This window comes from Budorcas taxicolor, chromosome 8, assembly GCF_023091745.1.
Source record: "Budorcas taxicolor isolate Tak-1 chromosome 8, Takin1.1, whole genome shotgun sequence".
Taxonomy (NCBI): domain Eukaryota; kingdom Metazoa; phylum Chordata; class Mammalia; order Artiodactyla; family Bovidae; genus Budorcas; species Budorcas taxicolor.
In genome coordinates, this window is record NC_068917.1 from 73,105,990 (window position 1) to 73,124,670 (window position 18,681).

General features: G+C 44.2%; 1 protein-coding gene across 2 annotated transcripts in view; it reads right to left on the minus strand.

The window, feature by feature from the left end:
- Nucleotides 1-16,897, minus strand: part of LOC128052227 (tumor necrosis factor receptor superfamily member 10C-like) — a 33,328-nt gene extending 16,431 nt beyond the window's left edge. For both annotated transcript variants that reach the window (XM_052644718.1, XM_052644717.1), the window contains exon 1: nucleotides 16,808-16,897. In XM_052644718.1, the coding sequence (XP_052500678.1) occupies nucleotides 16,808-16,825 (18 nt within the window). In that variant the 5' untranslated portion in view covers nucleotides 16,826-16,897. The remainder of the gene's footprint in view (nucleotides 1-16,807) is intronic.
- Between the last annotated feature and the right edge of the window lie 1,784 nt (nucleotides 16,898-18,681).

Sequence of the window (18,681 nt, forward strand, 5' to 3'; positions counted from 1 at the left end):
CCTGGTCAGCAAACTAGATCCCACATGCTGCAACTAAAGAGCCCACATGTCACAACTAAGACCAGCGCAGCCAAATAAATAAATAAAAATAAATATTAAAAATTGTACATACATTAAAAAAAATTAAAAACAAAAGAACCAAAACAGTGCATGGGTATTTTTATATGTGTGTGTGTGTGGAGAAAAAAATACCCCTCTAGGTTAACCCAGATATTCTATTTCTTCTAGGAAGCCTCATGTTCTAATAAGAACATCATCAAGAATCTAATATAATCTATTTTCAAATATATTCACAAGTTCTTGGCTCTCAGGATGCTGGTGATTGAGGCTTTGGGGAGAGAGGGTGGTTGAAGGGCGCCAACATAACAATGGATACGTGCCATCTTGGGAATGCACCTATCTTCTCACAGTTATCTTCCTAACTGTCAGAGACAGCCCCACAGGAGGTGTAGTGTCCATGTTGGGGTGGGGAGATTGGGGGAAAAGTGAAATGTCAGGAAAAAAGGTACAGAGCTGGAGAATGGGAGTTTCCTATTGTGAGATGTCACAGGACATCTGGTGCTGGTTTGGAGGAAAGGGGGGGGATAACTGAGCAGGAGCAGACTGTGGAGGAGAGGAGAGATGGCCCTGGAGGCCTGCGGGGGGTTAAAGCAGCAGGCTGTGCTCCCGTGGCTCCAGGGTGAGGCAGAGGGGCCAATGGGCAGGGGCGGAAGGGCAGCCGCTCTGAGTGGATACAGCTCTGTACGCAGCACCTTGGCTTTGGGAAGGGGACAGAAGCCTGACCGTGGGGCCTCCCAGGAACTCAAAGGGACAAGAGCTAGGGCGTAAGGTCCAGGAGAGAAAAAAAAAGAAAAAAAAAAAGAGTCTCTGTGAGGTTGCAGGGCTGAGTCACCAGGCCCACTGAGAAGGATACAGAAAGGCCAGTGGGGACAGAAAGAGAAGGTGGCCCCAGAGTGGCAGGAGGCTCACAAGTGAGGGGCCACAGGAGGACCCCAGCAAGCAAGATTCCTTCCCGACTGCTCTGCCACAGCCAGTCTACACCTCCAGGGAGCCTAGCAGGTCAGGTGCAACCCAGAGACACCACTGGGGGAGGCTGTGGGGAGTCAGGCCAGGCTGGGGCCCCTTTCCCAGGGGAAGGGCAGGAAGGAGATGGACGGAGGAGGGGCTGCATTCCAGTCTTCAAGAAACCTGGTGCCTGGAAATCTTGAGTCAGAGCAGGAGACACACCCATGCAGGCATAAAGAGGGGAAGGAAGGAGTGAATCACCCAGCAAGAACATACACCCCTGCCCCTGTGCCACTCACAGCTTCTCCAGACGAGACTGCAAGGAGGGGGAGGAAAGTACACACATGCTTCTTTTTATATAAAGTTATGTATTATGGTCATGGACTTATGAATATATGAGTCTTTTCTAGCCAGTGGATAATGTAGCTATTTCTTGTATTGTTTGATAATATCAACAAACTCTTCAAAGGGATCTCCAACTGTTTTCCTTTCTAGGAGAAGAGATTAACCAGGGACTCTGTGCCTTCTTCAGGAAAGGCACATGCAGAGGCTGTCTGTCCTGTGTTCTTCTGTCCTATCTTCAAGCTCACAGTCCTTTCTTCTACCAGTCAGCTGCATAGTTAAACACGTGTAGTGTGGATTTTTCACTTCAGCTATTTGACTTTTCAGCCCTACAATTGTGTTTTGATTCCTTTTGATAGTTTCTATTTTTATAGACCATTCCCTGCAGTAATCCTCACTTCTTAAGTATCTGCTCCAGCTTTGATAAGTGTATGCAGCTGAGTAGCCATCACCCAGTCAAGACACAGAACACTCCCAGCACCCCACACAGTCTCTTCTGCCCCAGAAGTCCTTACCCACCCACCCCACCAGGACAGGCACTCCATCCCAGGATATATGTGACTCAAATGAGGAAAACAGAAGTAATAGTTATTCCACAAATGCGGAGATGCTTTGCACCATTATCAGTAGTCTAAATAAGGAAATGAAAGCATGCGATAGACTCCGGGGAAGGTGAAAAGATAAAATTAAGTACCAATTTTGATTTTTTGAAACCATCTCAAAACAGGAGGCTGCATCCACAATGATAAGAATTTCTACATGAAGCTGGGATCCAACCTCATTCTTTTCTTAAAATTTAATTTAGGACTTCCCTGGAAGCACAATGGATAAAATCTGCCTGCCAATGCAGAGGACACAGGTTCGATCCCTGGTGCAGGAAGATCTCACATGCTGTGGAACAACTAAGCCCATGCACCACAACTACTGAGCCAGAGCTCTAGAGCCTGCAAACGGCAACTAATGAGCCCAAGTGCTGGACCTACTGAGACCGCGTGCCCAGCGCCCATGCTCCATAACAAGAGAAGTCACTGCAATGAGGAACCTGTGCACTGCACTGAAGAGTGGCCCCTGCTCACTGCAACTAGAACAAGCCCGCACGCAGCAGTGAAGACCTACCGCAGCCAAAAATAAAAATAAACAAATGGATCATAGGAAAATTGTTTTTTCACAGTTAGGAAAAATAAAACAAAGACCCACAACATCAGATCAAAACTACTGAGTTCTAGGAACCAAAGCTGGATGCACCTGTGCCCACGGGTGTGTGTGTAGCTGGGTTACAGTAAAAATACACTTGTATATTCACAAGTACAAAATATGCTTGGTGGCTTGACCCAGATTCTATTCTTCTAGAAAGTCACCTACTAATGTCATCAGAAAACATATATGGTTTTATTTTCAAATACATTCAATGTAATAATTTTGAAAAAAATCAGGCATTTTTAGTTTTAGGAGGATTATTACTAAATATTTTAACAACCACACAGTGGAATACATGCAGCCTTTGTTCAATCATTCAACCACCATAGGAGCACCCACTTTGTGCTGCCTGCTTTAGGTTTCAGGAATATATTGACAGCTACTGAAAACAAGACAGGTAATAAGTAGCATAACATCTCTTAGAGCAACCAGTCTACCACAGCTGGCTCCCTTCCCCTCCATGAACCTGATCTCCCTCCTTCACCACTTCCTCTTGGGGCAGAAGATCAGACCAGAATGGCCTTTTCCTGTTTCTACTGCAGTTCTGGGTAAGCAGAAGGGCCAGGGCCCCACAAAGTCCATCACATGCTCATCAGCAAGGACTCTGTTGTTTTTCTAGCTTTAGTTTCATTACTTTCTGTTCTAATCTGTATTATTTCCTTCCTCTGTTTACTTTACCTTTAGTATGTTCTTCATTTTCTTGTGTCTCACTGTATAGTATTAGGTTATTGATTTGAGATTTTTCTTCTTCCTTAATGCAGTCACTTATAGGCATAAATTTCTTTCTAAGTTTTCAGCTGCTTTAGCTATATCCCATAAGTTTTGGTATGTGATATCTTCAGTTTCATTCATCTCAAAAGATTTTACAGTTTCTTTTTTGATATCGTCTTGGACTAACTGGTTATTGGAGAGTGTGTGTTTAAATTGTATCATGGCTGTGAAGTTCCCCAGTTCCTTCCTGTCTGTGATTTCTAATTCCATTCCATTGTGGTGGGAGGGCACGTGTTCTATTATGGCTCTCCTTGGAGATATATGGATATTTGTTTTATGAGCTAGGATATGGTTTATTCTGGAGAATGTTCCATGTACACTTGGGAAGAATGTCTTTTGTTGTTGACTGGAGTATTCTATAGATGTCTGCTAGGTCTAATTGTTTTATAATGTTGTTTAAGTCTACTACTTTCTTGTTGATCTACTTTCGGTTCATTATGAGTCCTTAAAGATTAAGGAAATTACATTGCTAAGTATGATTTGTGTTCTGAGTACTTTTTTCTAGTTTGTTTTTATCTTTGTCATGATTTCTTCCCTTTGGCTTTCTTCTTAATTTTTATATAGCCTTTAAGCAAGTTTTATAATTTGTTGTCATACTGAAGAAGTTCATCCTCTCTCTAAAGTGGTAAGAAATTTTTTCTCATATTTTTGCAGTACTTTTCTGGTTTCATATATTACAATTAATTCATTGATCCACCTATTTTTAATTATCTAATAAGAAGAGTATAAGGAAGAAACATCATTATTTTTCAGAAGTCATCCTAGTTGCTGTATCATCATTATTGAAAATTTTTTATCATTGATAGGAAGTGTCATCATCATAACACATTATTAAGGAAAGGTTTTACAGGTTGGGTTTTTTTTAAGAGCGTCTTTCATTATTAATAAATATGAATTTGATGAGAGAGACAGATCTGGAAGGAAGGCTGAGGTCATCTGAAGGAGGAAAGCCCAGGAAGTGAAGGTCAAGCCTAGGGACATGGGGTCCTGAGTTGTGACAGCTCTTCCAAGTCTTCAGCTCAGTTCCAGATCACAGAACCCCCTTCCTTTGGGTCACTGTTTGACTCTCTACAGGTCGGACCCATTTTTCCTCTTGTTTTCCCGCCAAGGCCCAATGGCATGAGCTTTGTTTGAAGGCTCTTCCCTCATCACTGTATTTTTTCTGTGCCTCTTTGTGTCTCTTAATGACTACGAGCTCATTGAGAACAGGAATTAGGACTTCCTTCTCTAAGTTCTAGAGGCCCAGGTGGTGCTGTTCAATAGAGTAATCAGCAGGTCCTTATGGGAATGGAGCACTTCAAACAGCTTCTCTGAATCAAGATGTGTTGCAAGTGAAAAATACATTCTGAATTTCAAAGACAGTATTTAAGAAAAAAAAAGTCCATCGATGTTTTATATTGATTGTTGTTGTTTAGTCACTAAGTCATGTCCAACTGTTTGCGACCCCATGGACTGTAGCCTGCCAGGATCCTCTATCTATGGGATTCTCCAAGCAAGAATACTGGAGTGGGTAGCCACTGCCTTCTCCAGGGAATCAGGGGATCATTCCCTTCTCAGAGGATTTTCTCGACCCAGGGATGAAACCTGGGTCTCCCGCGTGGCAGACAGACTCTTTACCATCTGAGCCACCAGGGAAACTCCTGAGCTTCCCTGGACCCCATTTTCTCCCCTCTTGCTATAGAGCCCCATCACCCCCAGGCTTTCCCATGCTGGTTGGGTCATCTGAGGCTGCAGAGGCCCCTCCTCATCTGACTGTGTGGCCCCACTCTGCCCCCTGCAGTGTCCATCCCCACACCTCTTCAACACATTTCCCCTTAGGCCAAGCTAGCTTTTCCACTGGGCACAGTAGGCTGCAGGTTAGGGCCCATGATCCTATCAGTGGCCCACGAAAAATTTTAAAATATATATGTAGAATCTAGAAAAATGGTACAGATGAACCTATTGCAGGGCAGGAGGAGAGACACAGATGTAGAGGACACACATCTGGACCTGGGACGGGGGCGGAGGTGGGGGAGGGAGGGATGGGACGAACTGGGAGATTGGGATTGACATATATACACCGCCACGTGTAAGATAAATAGTGGGAACCTGCTGTATAGCATAGGGAATTCAGCTTCATTCTCTGTGATGACCTAGAGGATTGGGGAGGTCCAAGAGGGAGGGGTATGTGCATACATACAGCTGATTCATTTCACTGTACACCAGAAAATAATATTGTAAAGCAATTATACTCCAAGTTTTAAAAAAAAATCTTGAAATCATACAAAACTATTTGGATGGAGTTCAGTCTCAGTTATATTCATCTTTATACCTATTGAGTCCTAAATATAATCTTTAATTTTTTTTGTAAGCAAGAAGGGGCCAGAAAGACCAAAGGTGCTGACAGCAGACAGAAGTCATAATGAGGCCATGTGTGTGCTCCTTCAAGGTTCCTATAAAACCCTGAGCCAACTTGACTGGCCTCACACCCAGCCCTTGTTCCCCAGTAGCACCTGAATCTTTCCTATTTGGGGACTTGAAGGTCAATAGTAATTCGCTGTCCTCTGATGCTCCAGTGTTGGCTGAGGTTGGTAGGAAGAGTCAACAGGTAGAGGACGAGAGGGCCTCCTATTTAAAGCTTGACTGAAGGATGAAGCTTAGCTTGTGCCCACACCCTTGTGACCCTTGACCTGGATGAGGCTCCCCTCACAGGACTCCCCCTGCAGCCCAGGGAGGCCAGGGTGGGCCTTGCAGAGGCCCTGCAAGGACAGCTCTGAACACTCAGCAGGAGCCCAGGGGCTGCAGTGCACAAGCCTGGATCCTTCTCCCGCCCAATGAGGGGGAGTGAGGGGATCCTGACCTGCAGGCAGCAGGAGCCTGTCCCCCCTCCACTGTCTTGTCAGGAGACCTGGGACAGGAGGTTGCCCCTTCTTTCTCCTTATCCAGCCAGCTGTCCCTGATGGGTCCCTACCTGGCCATGGCCTGTACCCCCTGGAGCAATGTCAAGTGTGTGGACCAAGAATCAGGTGCCCTGGCTCATGGGGAGGCCCTGGATCCATGAGCCGGAGACTGTCCATCACACCCTCTCCCTCCTCGAGCAGTTCTCACACACACACACACACACACACACACACACACACACACACACACTCTTTTACAAATGAGCATTATACTAGTGCAAACAAACAAAAAGTCAGATATCAGGATCAAACCTTAAGGAACTATCCTCAGGTTTTAAAACACATTGATCTTTAGCGTATTAACTATAGGTTTTGTTTTGTGAAGCCCAAGAATACTGAAGTGGGTAGCCTATCCCTTCTCCAGGGGAATCTCCCAACCCAGGAATTGGACCGGACTCTCCTGAATTGTAGGGGAAGTCTTCACCAGCTGAGCTCCCCAGGAAGTCCTACATATGGCAACTTATATCTACAACAGTCTATTTTAAGTTAATAACAAGTGTGATCCCATTCTAAAGCTCATCATTTTTAGTCTCCTACCCCCAACACTGTACATTTTTGATGTCACATTTCACATATTTTCATCTTGAATATTCCTTTGTTAATTATTGTAATCACAGGTATTTTTACTGCTTTTGTCTTTAAGCTTCATATTAGCTTCATTAAGTAATCAAACCAGTACTGTTACTAAATATTTACCTTCCAGTGAGATTTATTCCTTCATATCTGTTCTTATTATTATTTGTTGGCTTTTATTTTCAGCTTAAAAAAGAAAAATGTTTAACATTTGTTATAAGGCCAGTTTAGTGATTAACTCCTTTAGCTTTTGTTTGTCTAACCATAACTAAAATGTGCTCAGTCATGTCTGACTTTTTGGAGCCCACCAGGCTCCTCTGTCCATGGAATTTTCCAAGGGAGAATACTGGAGTGAGTTGCCATGTCCTCCTCCAGAGGATCTTCCCCACCCAGGGATGGAACCTGCATCTCCTGAGTCTCCTCAATTGGCTGGCGAGTTCTTTACCACTAGCACCACCTTTCTGGAAAACTGTTTCTCTCTCTTCCATTTATGAATAATCACTTTGCCATGTAGAGTATTATTGGTTAGATGTTTTTTCCCATTTAGCATTTTGAATATATTGTGCCACTCCCTCCGGCCTGCTATTTTTGTGCTGAAAAGTCTATTGATAGCCTTATGGGGGTTCCCTTGTATGTAACAAGTTGTTTTTCTCTTGCTGTTTTTAATATTCTCTCCATATCTTTAACTTTTGACATTTTAATTATAATGTGTCTTAGTAAGGATCTCCTTAAGGTCTTTATTTGGAACTTTCTGAGTTTCCTGTATCTAGATGTCTGATTCCTTCCCCACATTAGGTAAGTTTTCAGCCATTATTTAATCAAATAAGTTTTTTGCCCCTTTCTAGTTCTTCTCCTTTGAGTGAAGATGCTCAGTCGTGTCCGACTCTTTGCGACCCCATGGACTGTAGCCCACCAGGCTCCTCAGTCCATGGAATTTTCCAGGCAAGAGCACTAGAGTGGATTGCCATTTCCTTCTCCAGGGGATCTTCCCAACCCAGGGATCGAACCCAGGTCTCCCAAACTGCAGGCAGACGCTTTACTGTCTGAGCCACCAGGGAAGCCCCTATAATGCAATATTGCCCTATAATGTCCTTTAATGTTGTCCCATAAGTTCCTGAAGCTATCTTCACTTTATTTCATTCTTTTTCCTCTCTGATGTTCTGATTGGGTGAGTTCCGCTGCCTTGTCTTTTTAAAAACATTTTTAAAAATATATATTTGTCTATTTATTTGGTTGCATCACGTATTAGTTTTGTCACATGGGATCTTTCATAGCAGTGCATGGACTCTCAAGTTGTGGTGTGTGAGCTAAGCAGTTGCAGCCTGGGCTTAGTTGCACCGTGGCATATGGGATCTTAGTTCCCCGACCAGGGGTTGAACCTACAGCCTCTGCATTGCTTTCTGGTAGCTCAGCTTGTCAAGAATCCACTTGCAGTGCAGGGGACCCCAGTTCAATTCCTGGGTTGGGAAGATCTGCTAGAGAAGGGATAAGCTACCCACTCCAGTAATCTTGGGCTTTCCTGATGGCTCAGCTGGTAAAGAATCCACCTGCAATGTGGGACACCTGGGTTTGATCCCTGGGTTGAGAGGATCCCTGGAGAAGGGAACAGCTACCCATTCCAGCATTCTGGCCTGGAGAATTTTATGGACTGTATAGTCCATGGGGTCGCAAATAGTCGGACACGCCTGAGCGACTTTCACTTTCCTCTGCATTGTAAGCTGGAGTCTTAACCACTGGACCACCTTTGTCTTTGAGATGACTGAACCTTTCTTTACTTTACCGAGTCTGCTGCTGAACCCTTCTATTGATTTTCAGTTCAGTTATTGTATGTTTCAGCTCTGTGGCTTCTATTTGACAGTTTCTTATATTTTCCATCTCTTTGTTGAAGTTCTCACTGTGTTCATCCATTCTTCTCCCCAGTTCAGCAAGCTTCTTTATGACCATTACGTTGAACTCTTTATCAACTAAATTATCTATTTCCGTTTCATTAAGGCTTTTTCCTAAGGCTCTATCTTATTTAGTCACTTGGAACAGGTTTCTCTGTTTCTTCATTTTGCTTGACTCTCTATGTTTGTTTCTATACAGTAGATGAAACAACCACCTCTCTCCCAGTCTTGAAGGAGTGACCTTGTGTAGGAAATGAACTTTTCATTCAGCCCTACCCCTGCTCTTAGTCATCTCTCAAAATCTTGGGATTGTTGAAGCAGCCTACTATATTTTTTAAGAGTTCCCAGTAGTTGAGCATGTGCCAAGACCTGTCCTATTGCAACGGAGCAGGACACTATGGCCCTTGCCCCCCCAACTATGTCCTCTGCCTGCCTCTTGTCTATGGAAAATTTTAGTCCAAGAATAAGTTTAATCAAAGAAGTGAGAAATGCAGAAACAAAGGAAAATAGTCAAAGGAGACCAAATAATAATAATGTAGTCATTAAGCTTAGTCAAAGATCTTTAGTTCTTTCTCAAGGGCAATAGATAATATTCTGAGCCATATCCTGTGAGCTGTCTTTTTTTTAAAATTAATTTAATTGGAGGCTAATTACTTTACAATATTGTAATGGTTTCTGCCATACACTGACATGAATCAGCCATGGGTGTACATGTGTTCCTCATCCTGAACCCCCTCCCACCTCCCTCCCCATCCCATCTCTCAGGGTCATCCCAGTGCACCAGCCCTGAGCACCCTGTCTCATGCATCGAACCTAGACTGGCGATCTAGTTAACTATGATAATATACATGTTTCAATGCTATTCTCTCAAATCATCCCACCCTCATCTTCTCCCACAGAGTCCAAAAGTCTGTTCTTTACATCTGTGTCTCTTTTGCTGTCTCGCGTACAGGGTTATCGTTACCATCTTTCTAAATTGCATATATATGTGTTAGTATACTGTATTGGTGTTTTTCTTTCTGACTTCATTCTGTATAATAGGCTCCAGTTTCATCCATCTCATTAGAACTGATTCAAACGCACTCTTTTTAATAGCTGAGTAATATTTCATTGTGTATATGTACCACAGCTTTCTTATCCATTCATCTGCTGTCTAGGTTGCTTCCATGACCTAGCTATTGTAAACAGTGCTGCGATGAACATTCGAGTACACATGTCTCTTTCAATTCTGGTTTCCTTGGTGTGTATGCCCAGCAGTGGGACTGCTGGATCGTATGGCAGTTCGATTTCCAGTTTTTAAAGCAATCTCCACACTGTTCTCCATAGTGGCTGTACTAGTTTGCATTCCCACCAACAGTGTAAGAGGGTTCCCTTTTCTCCACACCCTCTCCAGCATTTATTGTTTGTGGACTTTTTGATAGCGGCCATTCTGACCGGTGTGAGATGGTACCTCATTGTGGTTTTGATTTGCATTTCTGTGATAATGAGTGATGTTGAACATCTTCATGGTGAGCTGTCTTACAGATGCTGAAACCCCAGGTGGAGAAGTTAACTACAATAACCAGACTGTACCCGGGACATGAGCTGCCTGATTCCAAGAATTGGCCTCAGAGAAACGGGAACAGATGGACCCTGGAACTGTACCTAAAACAATCAAGATGATGCTGGTCAGACCACCGATGACCAATTTGAAGATGACTATCAGAGCTGACTCTGCTGTTTCTATATGTGGCTCCCTCCTCGCTTCTGTCTATAAAAGCTCTTGCCCACAGGTTGCTGGTGTGGGGTAGGGAGTCGGCCTTTGGATAGATGTTCACCACTCTCGGCCCCCAGTTGCCAGCATCTGAAATAAAGCAAACTTTCCTTACCACCAACCTGGCCTGTTTATTGGCTTTTGGGCAGAGAGCAGCCAGACCCACATACACACTTTCAGTAACACTATCCCAAAGGGGAAGATCTCAGTGCCTAGATTGAGGTTGACTGGAAGTCAGCCACATACACACACAAAGAAATTTACAGGCCAATATTCTTGATGAACACAAATGCAAAAGTCATCAACAAAATTTTAGAAAGCTGAATTCAACAATACATTAAAAGGACCATACAACATAATCAGTGGGATTTAGTCTAAGAATGCAAACTATGGTTCAAAATTTACAAATCAAAAAAAAAAAATCACAAATCAGTCAATGTGATATACCACATTAGTAAAATGAAGAACAAAAGTCATATGATCATCCCAATGGGTACAAAAAAAGCATTTGACAAATTCCATATTGATTTATGATAAAACTCTCAACAAACCAGACACAGAGGAAATACACCTCAACATAATAAAACCCTATGTGACAAGGCCACAGCAAACACCACATTCAATAGTGAAAAGCTTGAATTATCTCCTCTAAGATCAGGAACAAGATAAAGACACTCACTCTTGTCATCTTTATTTAACATAGTATTGGAAGTCCCAGCCAGAGCGATTAGGTAAGAAAAAGAAATAAAAAAGCATCCAACTTGGAAAGGAGGAAGTAAAATTGTCACATTTTGCAGGTGACATGATATTATGTATAGAAAATGCTAAACACTCCATTTAAAAAAAACCTCTTAAGACTAATAAATGAATCCAGTATAGTTACAGGATATAAAAATCAATATGAAAACATATGGTGCATTTCTTTACATGAATAACAAACCAGCAGAAAGAGAAATAAGAAAACAATCTAATTTACAATTGCATCAGAAAAATAAAATTCTTATGAATTGGTTGAATAAATTTAGCCAAGGAGGTCAAAGACCTGTATATTGAAAACTGCATTGAAAAAGACACAAATAAATGGAAAAAAAAAATCCATGCTTATGGATTTGAATAATCAATATTTTTAAATGTCCATATACCCAGAGAAATCTATAGATTTGATGCAATTTTTATCAAAATTTCAATGGCACTTTTCTCAGAAATAGGAAAAATAATTAAAATTTTTATAGAACCACAAAAGACTCTGAAGAGCCAAAGTAATTTTTTAAAAAAGCTAAGGAAGGCTGGTGGCCTCTTGCTTCCTGATTTCAAACTATGCAAGTGAAAGTGTTAGTCGCTCAGTTGTGTCCGACTTTGTGACCCCATGGACTGTAGCCAGCCAGGCTCCTTTGTCCATGGAATTTTCCAGGCAAGAATAATGGAGTGGGTAGCCATTCCCTTCTCCAAGGGATCTTCCCAACCCAGGGATCAAATCTGGGTCTCTCCCACTGCAGGCAGATTCTTTACCATCTGAGTCACCGAGAAAGCCCTGTATTGGAAAGGGAGAGTCTTAACCACTGGACAGTCAGGGAAATATTTATAATAGATGTTGATCAGTATTTTTTTTTGGTAATATCATTGTAAATTTTTGATACCAGGGTTGTGCTGGCTTTATAAAACAGTGAAGAACTGTTGCTTATTCTTATTTTCTGAAAGAATTTGTATAAGACTGATATTATTTTTTCTATGAATATTTATAGAATTCATCAATGAAACTACATGGGCCTGCAGTTTTCATTGCTGTAAGATTTTAAGTGATGAATTCTAATTCATAAAAAGATACAGGATTAATCAGATTTTCTTTTCATCTTGTATCTGTTTTGCTAAATAATATTTTCAAGGAATTTGTCCATTTTATTCAAGTTGTTGTCAAATTTATCAGCATTAAATTATTCATAAGTTCCCCTTATTGTCCTTTCTATGGCTGCAGAGTTTGTTATAATATCTTATCATTAATTGCTGGTATTGCTTTTTTGTTTTTTGGCCTTTTTTCTTTCAAAATTTGGTTTGTTAATTTTATTAATTTTGTTAATCATTTCAGAGAATCAACACTTGGTTTGTCAATTCCTTTCATTATTTGTATTCTATTTCATTGATTTCTACTCATATTATTATTTTTTTCCTATTCTTTTGAGTTTAATTTGCACTTATTTTATGGTGATTTAAAAATGTGAATCTTCAGGTAGCTTTTTTTTCCTTTAATTAAAAAAAAATTTTACTCCCCATTTCTCCCAACCCCCTATTCTTTCTAATAGAACATCTTTAATTGGAAGAGTTTCCCAGGTGGCGCCAGTGGTAAAGAACCCACCTGCCAATGCAAGAGACTTAAAGAGATGTGGGGTCAATCCCTGGGTCGGGAAGATTCCCTGGGGGAGGGCATGACAACCCACTCCATTCTTGCCTGGAGAATCCCTTGGACAGAGGAGCCTGGCGAGCTACAGTCCATAGTGTTACAAAGGGTAGGACACGACTGAAGTGACTTAGCATGCACTCACACTTTAATTCGGAGAATGTGATGGCACCCCACTCCAGTACTCCTGCCTGGAAAATCTCATGGACAGAGGAGCCTGGTAGGCTGCAGTCCATGGGGTCACTAAGAGTTGGACATGACTGAGTGACTTCACTTTCACTTTTCACTTTCATGCACTGGACAAGGAAATGGCAACCCACTCCAGTGTTCTTGCCTGGAGAATCCCAGGGACAGGGGAGCCTGGCAGGCTGCCGTCTATGGGGTCGCACAGAGTCGGACACGACTGAAGTGACTCAGCAGCAGCAGCAGCAGCAGCAGCACACTTTAATTGAAACCTGCACAGTTTACTCTAAGCACTGTGTTAGCAGCTTTTCACAAGTTTCCGTGAAGTATATATTCATTACCATTTGTTTTGAAATTCAAAAAAATATTCTTTTGATTTCATCTAAGAACCATAATGATTTGAAGGATGTTGCTTAATATTCAAATTTTTGAGTCTTTTTCTAGAGATCATTCTTGACTAGCAATGTAATTTCATTAAAGTCAGAGTACAGAGTTTATATGATTTCATTGCTTTTAAACTTATTTAGACTTTTTTAAATTGTCTAGAATGTGGTCTATCTTAGTGGAAGTACCACATTCATCAAAAAAGAATGAGTCTTCATTAGATGTTGCAAGTGTGCTCTCTGAATGTCAATTAAATCAAGATGGTTGGTTTTTCTTTTTTCTTTTTTTTTTTAATTTGGTCTCTCTGTGCAGCTTCGAGGATGTTAGCTCCTCAACCAGCGAAACTTGTTGTGCCCTCCATAAGAGGGCAGATTTCTAACCACTGAACTGCTAGGGGAATTCCCATTATGGTTGACAGCGTTACTTCTGCTGTTGTTTAGTGGCTAATTGTGAGAGACTCTGCGACCCCATGGACTGTAGCCTGCCAGGCTCCTCTATGGGATATTCCAGCAAGAATGCTGGAGTGGGTTGCCATTTCCTCCTCCAGGGGATCTTCCCCAGCCTAGGAATCTAACCTGTGTCTCCTGCATTGGCAGACAGATTCTTTACCACTGAACCACTGGGGAAGCCCGATAATGTTACTGCCCTTTTTCATTTTCATTAAAGGGTGATATGATAGTCCTTTGATTTCATCAATTTTTGCTTTATGTATTTTTAAAGCTCTTTTATTAGGCACAATATATTTATGGTTAAGATGTCTTCCTGATGAACTGACACTTTTAACACCACAAATGTACATTTAAAAAATCTTTGGTAACATCAGATGAAAACTTGAAATAGTCCTGGGCAATCCCTCAGCGTTGACATTCAGTTACCTCTGTTCTGTCCCCAGCTTGCCGATCACATTTCCCATCACCCAGATCAATATCCCCATGCCCCTCAGAGCAAGACAAAACACTAACATTAGTGCAGGCATCTTAGAACCCACACCACCCACACATTCAGGGGGAGCCCTGTCTGCAGCCTGCTGAGTGAGTAGCCCTGTGCAGGGGCTGTGGGGCACCGGGGACAAGGCGAGGTCCTTCCTTTCTGAGCTCAGGGCAGTTCTGGCCACAGGAACCTGAGGCAGAGAGAGCGATGCCCGTAAAGTCACCAAGGTGAAAAGGGCCTGGAAGGGCTGCAAGGCAGATGTGACAAGACTCCCAGTGGCAGGGAACAGGGGTGGACATGTAGGGGAAAGTCCCACAGAGCCAGGATCACAGACAAGAACGGAGTCAAAGTAATGGGAGTTGGGGGTTGGGGGGCAGTGGGGCTGGGGTGGATGAGGAGGAGGCTTCCTGGTGTGTAATCTCCATTGCACGCTGTTTGAGAGACAAACACTGAGGTGCACCAGGGTGCGGTGGAGATGTGAGACTTTGCCACTCACAGACTTGTGGTGTGTGTGTGTGGAGGGTGGGTTGGGAGTGTGAGAGAGAGATAGAGACAGACAGAGGAGGGAGACAGGAGTGCTTCGGTGGAGCAGCAGTGTGGGACAAAAGAGAGAGGGAAACAGGGAACTTCCCTGGCGGTCCAGTGGTTAGGATGACGCACTTTCACTGCAGGGGTCAAGGTTGGATCCTAGATTGGGAACTAAGATTCCTGCAGCCTTTGAGCCTTAGACAATTAAAAGAAAGAAAGGAACTGAGAACGGACGATGGATTGTGGCAGCGTCTTCAGTTCGGCTCCACAATTTGTTCACTCTGCTACCAACCTGGTGAAGTTCAGAGATGAGTCAGGAGTGGGGATTTCTTTTCATGCTTTTAACTACTTCCTGCAAATGATGCAGTACTGTTAGCTGGGTTTGCAGAGTCTAATTGGACCTTGCTGCATGCCCGTGTTACTTTCCGGAGCTGATGCAACTGTTTTAGGGTCTAGTTTGATTTTCACTCTCCCTTGATAGGTCAACCAAAACAAGACTACTCTTTCCTCCCTGGGGACAAATGGTGCCTAAAAGCTGCACCATTACTTTTTTTTTAACAACTGCTGCTGCTAAGTCGCTTCACTCGTGTCCAACTCTGTGCGACCCCATAGACAGCAGCTCACCAGGCTCCCCTGTCCCTGGGATTCTCCAGGCAAGAACACTGGAGTGGGTTGCCATTTCCTTCTCCAATGCATGAAAGTGAAAAGAAAGTGAAGTCATTCAATCATGTCCAACTCTTAGTGACCCCATGGACTGCAGCCTACCAGGCTCCTCTGTCCATGGGATTTTCCAGGCAAGAATACTGGAGTGGGTCGCCATTGCCTTCTCCATTCTTGAACAAAAGATTCTTTAAATTCTATAGTGCTTTACAATTTTCAAGCTATTCACACACATGATTTCATATAATCTCACAATAACTCTTCCTTTCCCCTCATCCTTATCTTGCCCCTCCCTGCTTCCCTCTCCCCACTGGTAACCACCAGGTTGTTCTCTGTTATCTGTGAGTCCGCTTCTTTTTTTGTGTTACTCACTAGTTTGTAATTTTTATATGGCACGTGTAAGTGTAAGTAACATCATACAGGGTTTCTCTTTCACTCTAAACTTCATCAGCTGTGACAAAGCCATAGCGTCAGACTTGTTCTCAAGGTCTTCCTGTGGTCTGAGACCTGTTTCTTCTAAGATTTGTGTGGCTGTGGGTAGTTGTTTTTACAAGTAAAAAGACAGCTAGGTTAACAGTAAACCCTTTCGCCTGGAATTCAGGGCAGCCATTAAATAGTTTTTTCAGGATGAATGCCACACCTGTTTCAGCCTCAGAACAGAAATCAAAATAACATCTTCAGTCCCTTTCCTCCGAAACTAGACAGAGCCTCTGAGGCTAGCCGCTTGATTACTGGGGATTTACCCTGTAAGCCCCGTGGGTTGCTGCGGAAGAAAGTGGTGAAGGAATTTGCAAATGACCGACAGCAGCCGAAAAGGGGTGCTGAATGCAACGGAGGGTGGGAAAGCTACTTTTCTGTAAAAATCGAGAGGAAGAATAGATGCGATGAGCATGTTCTAGAATCTCAACATAAAAGGGGAGGAGGGAGGGAAAGGAAGAAGGGAGACGGAAGGATGAGGGGGGAAGGAAGGGGAGCGGAGAAGCTTGCAAAGGGGTTTCCCATTCCTTTTCCTTTGGAATTTACTTCTGGGACAGCCAGACAAGCCTAGGACCGGGACGGAGAACACGGGCTCTTCTCCCTCTGGGCCCGGGTCGGTCCTGCCAGGCCCTGACCCTCCTTTCCCCCATTCAGCCCACGGTAGATCTTGCTCTGACATGCCCCGGCCGCAGCTGACCTGGGCATGCACACTGTCGGGTCTTTTCCCGCCGCCATTTACCCGCCACCCGGCGCGCCTTCCGGAGCCAGTGCCCGCGGTGGTACTCACCCACAACAGGACACCCATGACGAAGATGAGGTACTCGAACCGAAGTTTGGGGCCACCGGGGCGCCCTGCGCCGGCGCTCGAGGAGGCCGGTGCCCTCCGTCCCCGGTCGGGCAGCGTTCGCTGTCGAGGTCCCCGCAGGTTGATGGTAGGCACAGTCATGAGGAATCTTCGCGGTCGTCCGTGGAACTTGGAAAGCTGGCCTCTGATGGCCAGGCGTCGGAGCTCTTCTGTATACCTCCGCTCCCGCGCTCTGTACTCGGGCTTCTGGAAAAATCAGGCGGCGGTGGCCCCGCCTTGTCTTACTCAGGATATTGCTCAATCAGTGCCAGGAAAATAAGAACCTCCGTCTTCCTCTCGACCGCGAGTTGAACGCAGCCTGCGTGCGCGCTCATTCGCTCAGTCGTGTTCGACTCTTTGCTGCCCCCATGGACTGCAGCCCACCAGGCTTCTCTGTCCGTGGGCTTTCCTAGACAAGAATACTGCAGTAGGTTGCCATTTCCTCCTCCAGGGCATCTTCCCGATCCAGGGATGGAACTCTCCTCTCCTGCATCTCTTGCATTGGCGGGCGAATTCTTTACCACGGAGCCACCTGGGAAGCCCGAAGCACGCAGAGCTGGCATTAAAGGTTCTTCTTGAACCAGATCCCTTCTCAGGGGCAACGACCCTCCTGAACTACCTCTGGTCCTCTGACTACCGCCTTCTGCTGGCTCTCAGCTTCGGTTCCTCCCACGTTCATTGACAGTATGGGTGCACGGGTATCACTGCCTCCAGAGTCACGTGGCAGCTCTGTCCCAGTGGAAAGTTGTTGAATCAGACGTTTGCTCTTAGCATCTTAGTAGCCAGGTGCCTGACTGGAGCAGATACTCAGTGAACAGGTGGGTGAACAGAATGAAGGTCACAGAGCCGGCCATCGGTGGGTCTGAATAGGCTTCGGATCTCCTCCATCACTACCTGTGCGTTGCAGTAATGCCCGGGTCGACGTCTGACTTTCACACGCAAGACTTCATACCATCTCCTCTGGACTCTACTGCTCTTGCAGTCAGGCAAGCTAGAGGAATCCACTCCATTCAGCCTTTCTTGGAGATTTTTCTTCCCTGTAGATTTTTTAAAGCCTTTGGGAAACAGAACTGCTGGAGGCTAATTGACATACGAAACCAAACAAGCCAGGAGGAGGAGGTCCCCACGTGGGTCAGGCGCATCCAGCTGTCCCGAAACATCCGCGCTCTGCTGGACTTAGGTTGTGGGGAGTCCAGTACTGGGTAAGCAGCACAAGGCTAGGTCCTACTTAAGGGCGACTGTGGGCTGGGGACTGGGCAGGGGAGACACGAACCGGGACCCCTTTTGTATCAGTTTTGTGAGGCCGGTGTGGTAGGAATTAAAATTCCTTTTTCCTCCATATGTTTATCCAGCGGTTCCAATATCATTTATTGAAAACACTTTCTTTTGCCATTGAATAATATTACTGCCTTTGTGGAAATTCAATAGACCATCTATATGTTCCATTTCTGGACTCTATATTGTGTTCCATGGATCTATTCATTTTCTATCCTGTGCCAATACCACGTTGCCTTGATTGTGTGCGTGTGTGCCTAGTCGTGTTCCACTCTTAGCGACCCCATGGACTGGAGTCCGCCAGACTCCTCTGGCTGTGGAATTTCCCAGGCAAGAACACGGGAGTGGGTTGCCATTTCCTCCTCTAGCAGATTTTCTGACACCGGGATGGAACCGCGTCTCCTGCTGCTCCTGCACTGGCGGGCAGATTCTTCACCACTAAGCCGCCTGGGAAGCCTGTTGTCTTGATTACTGTAGCTTTATTGTGAGTGTTGAAATCAGGTAGTTGAAGTCCTCCAATTGTTCTCTTTTTCCTCTGAAAT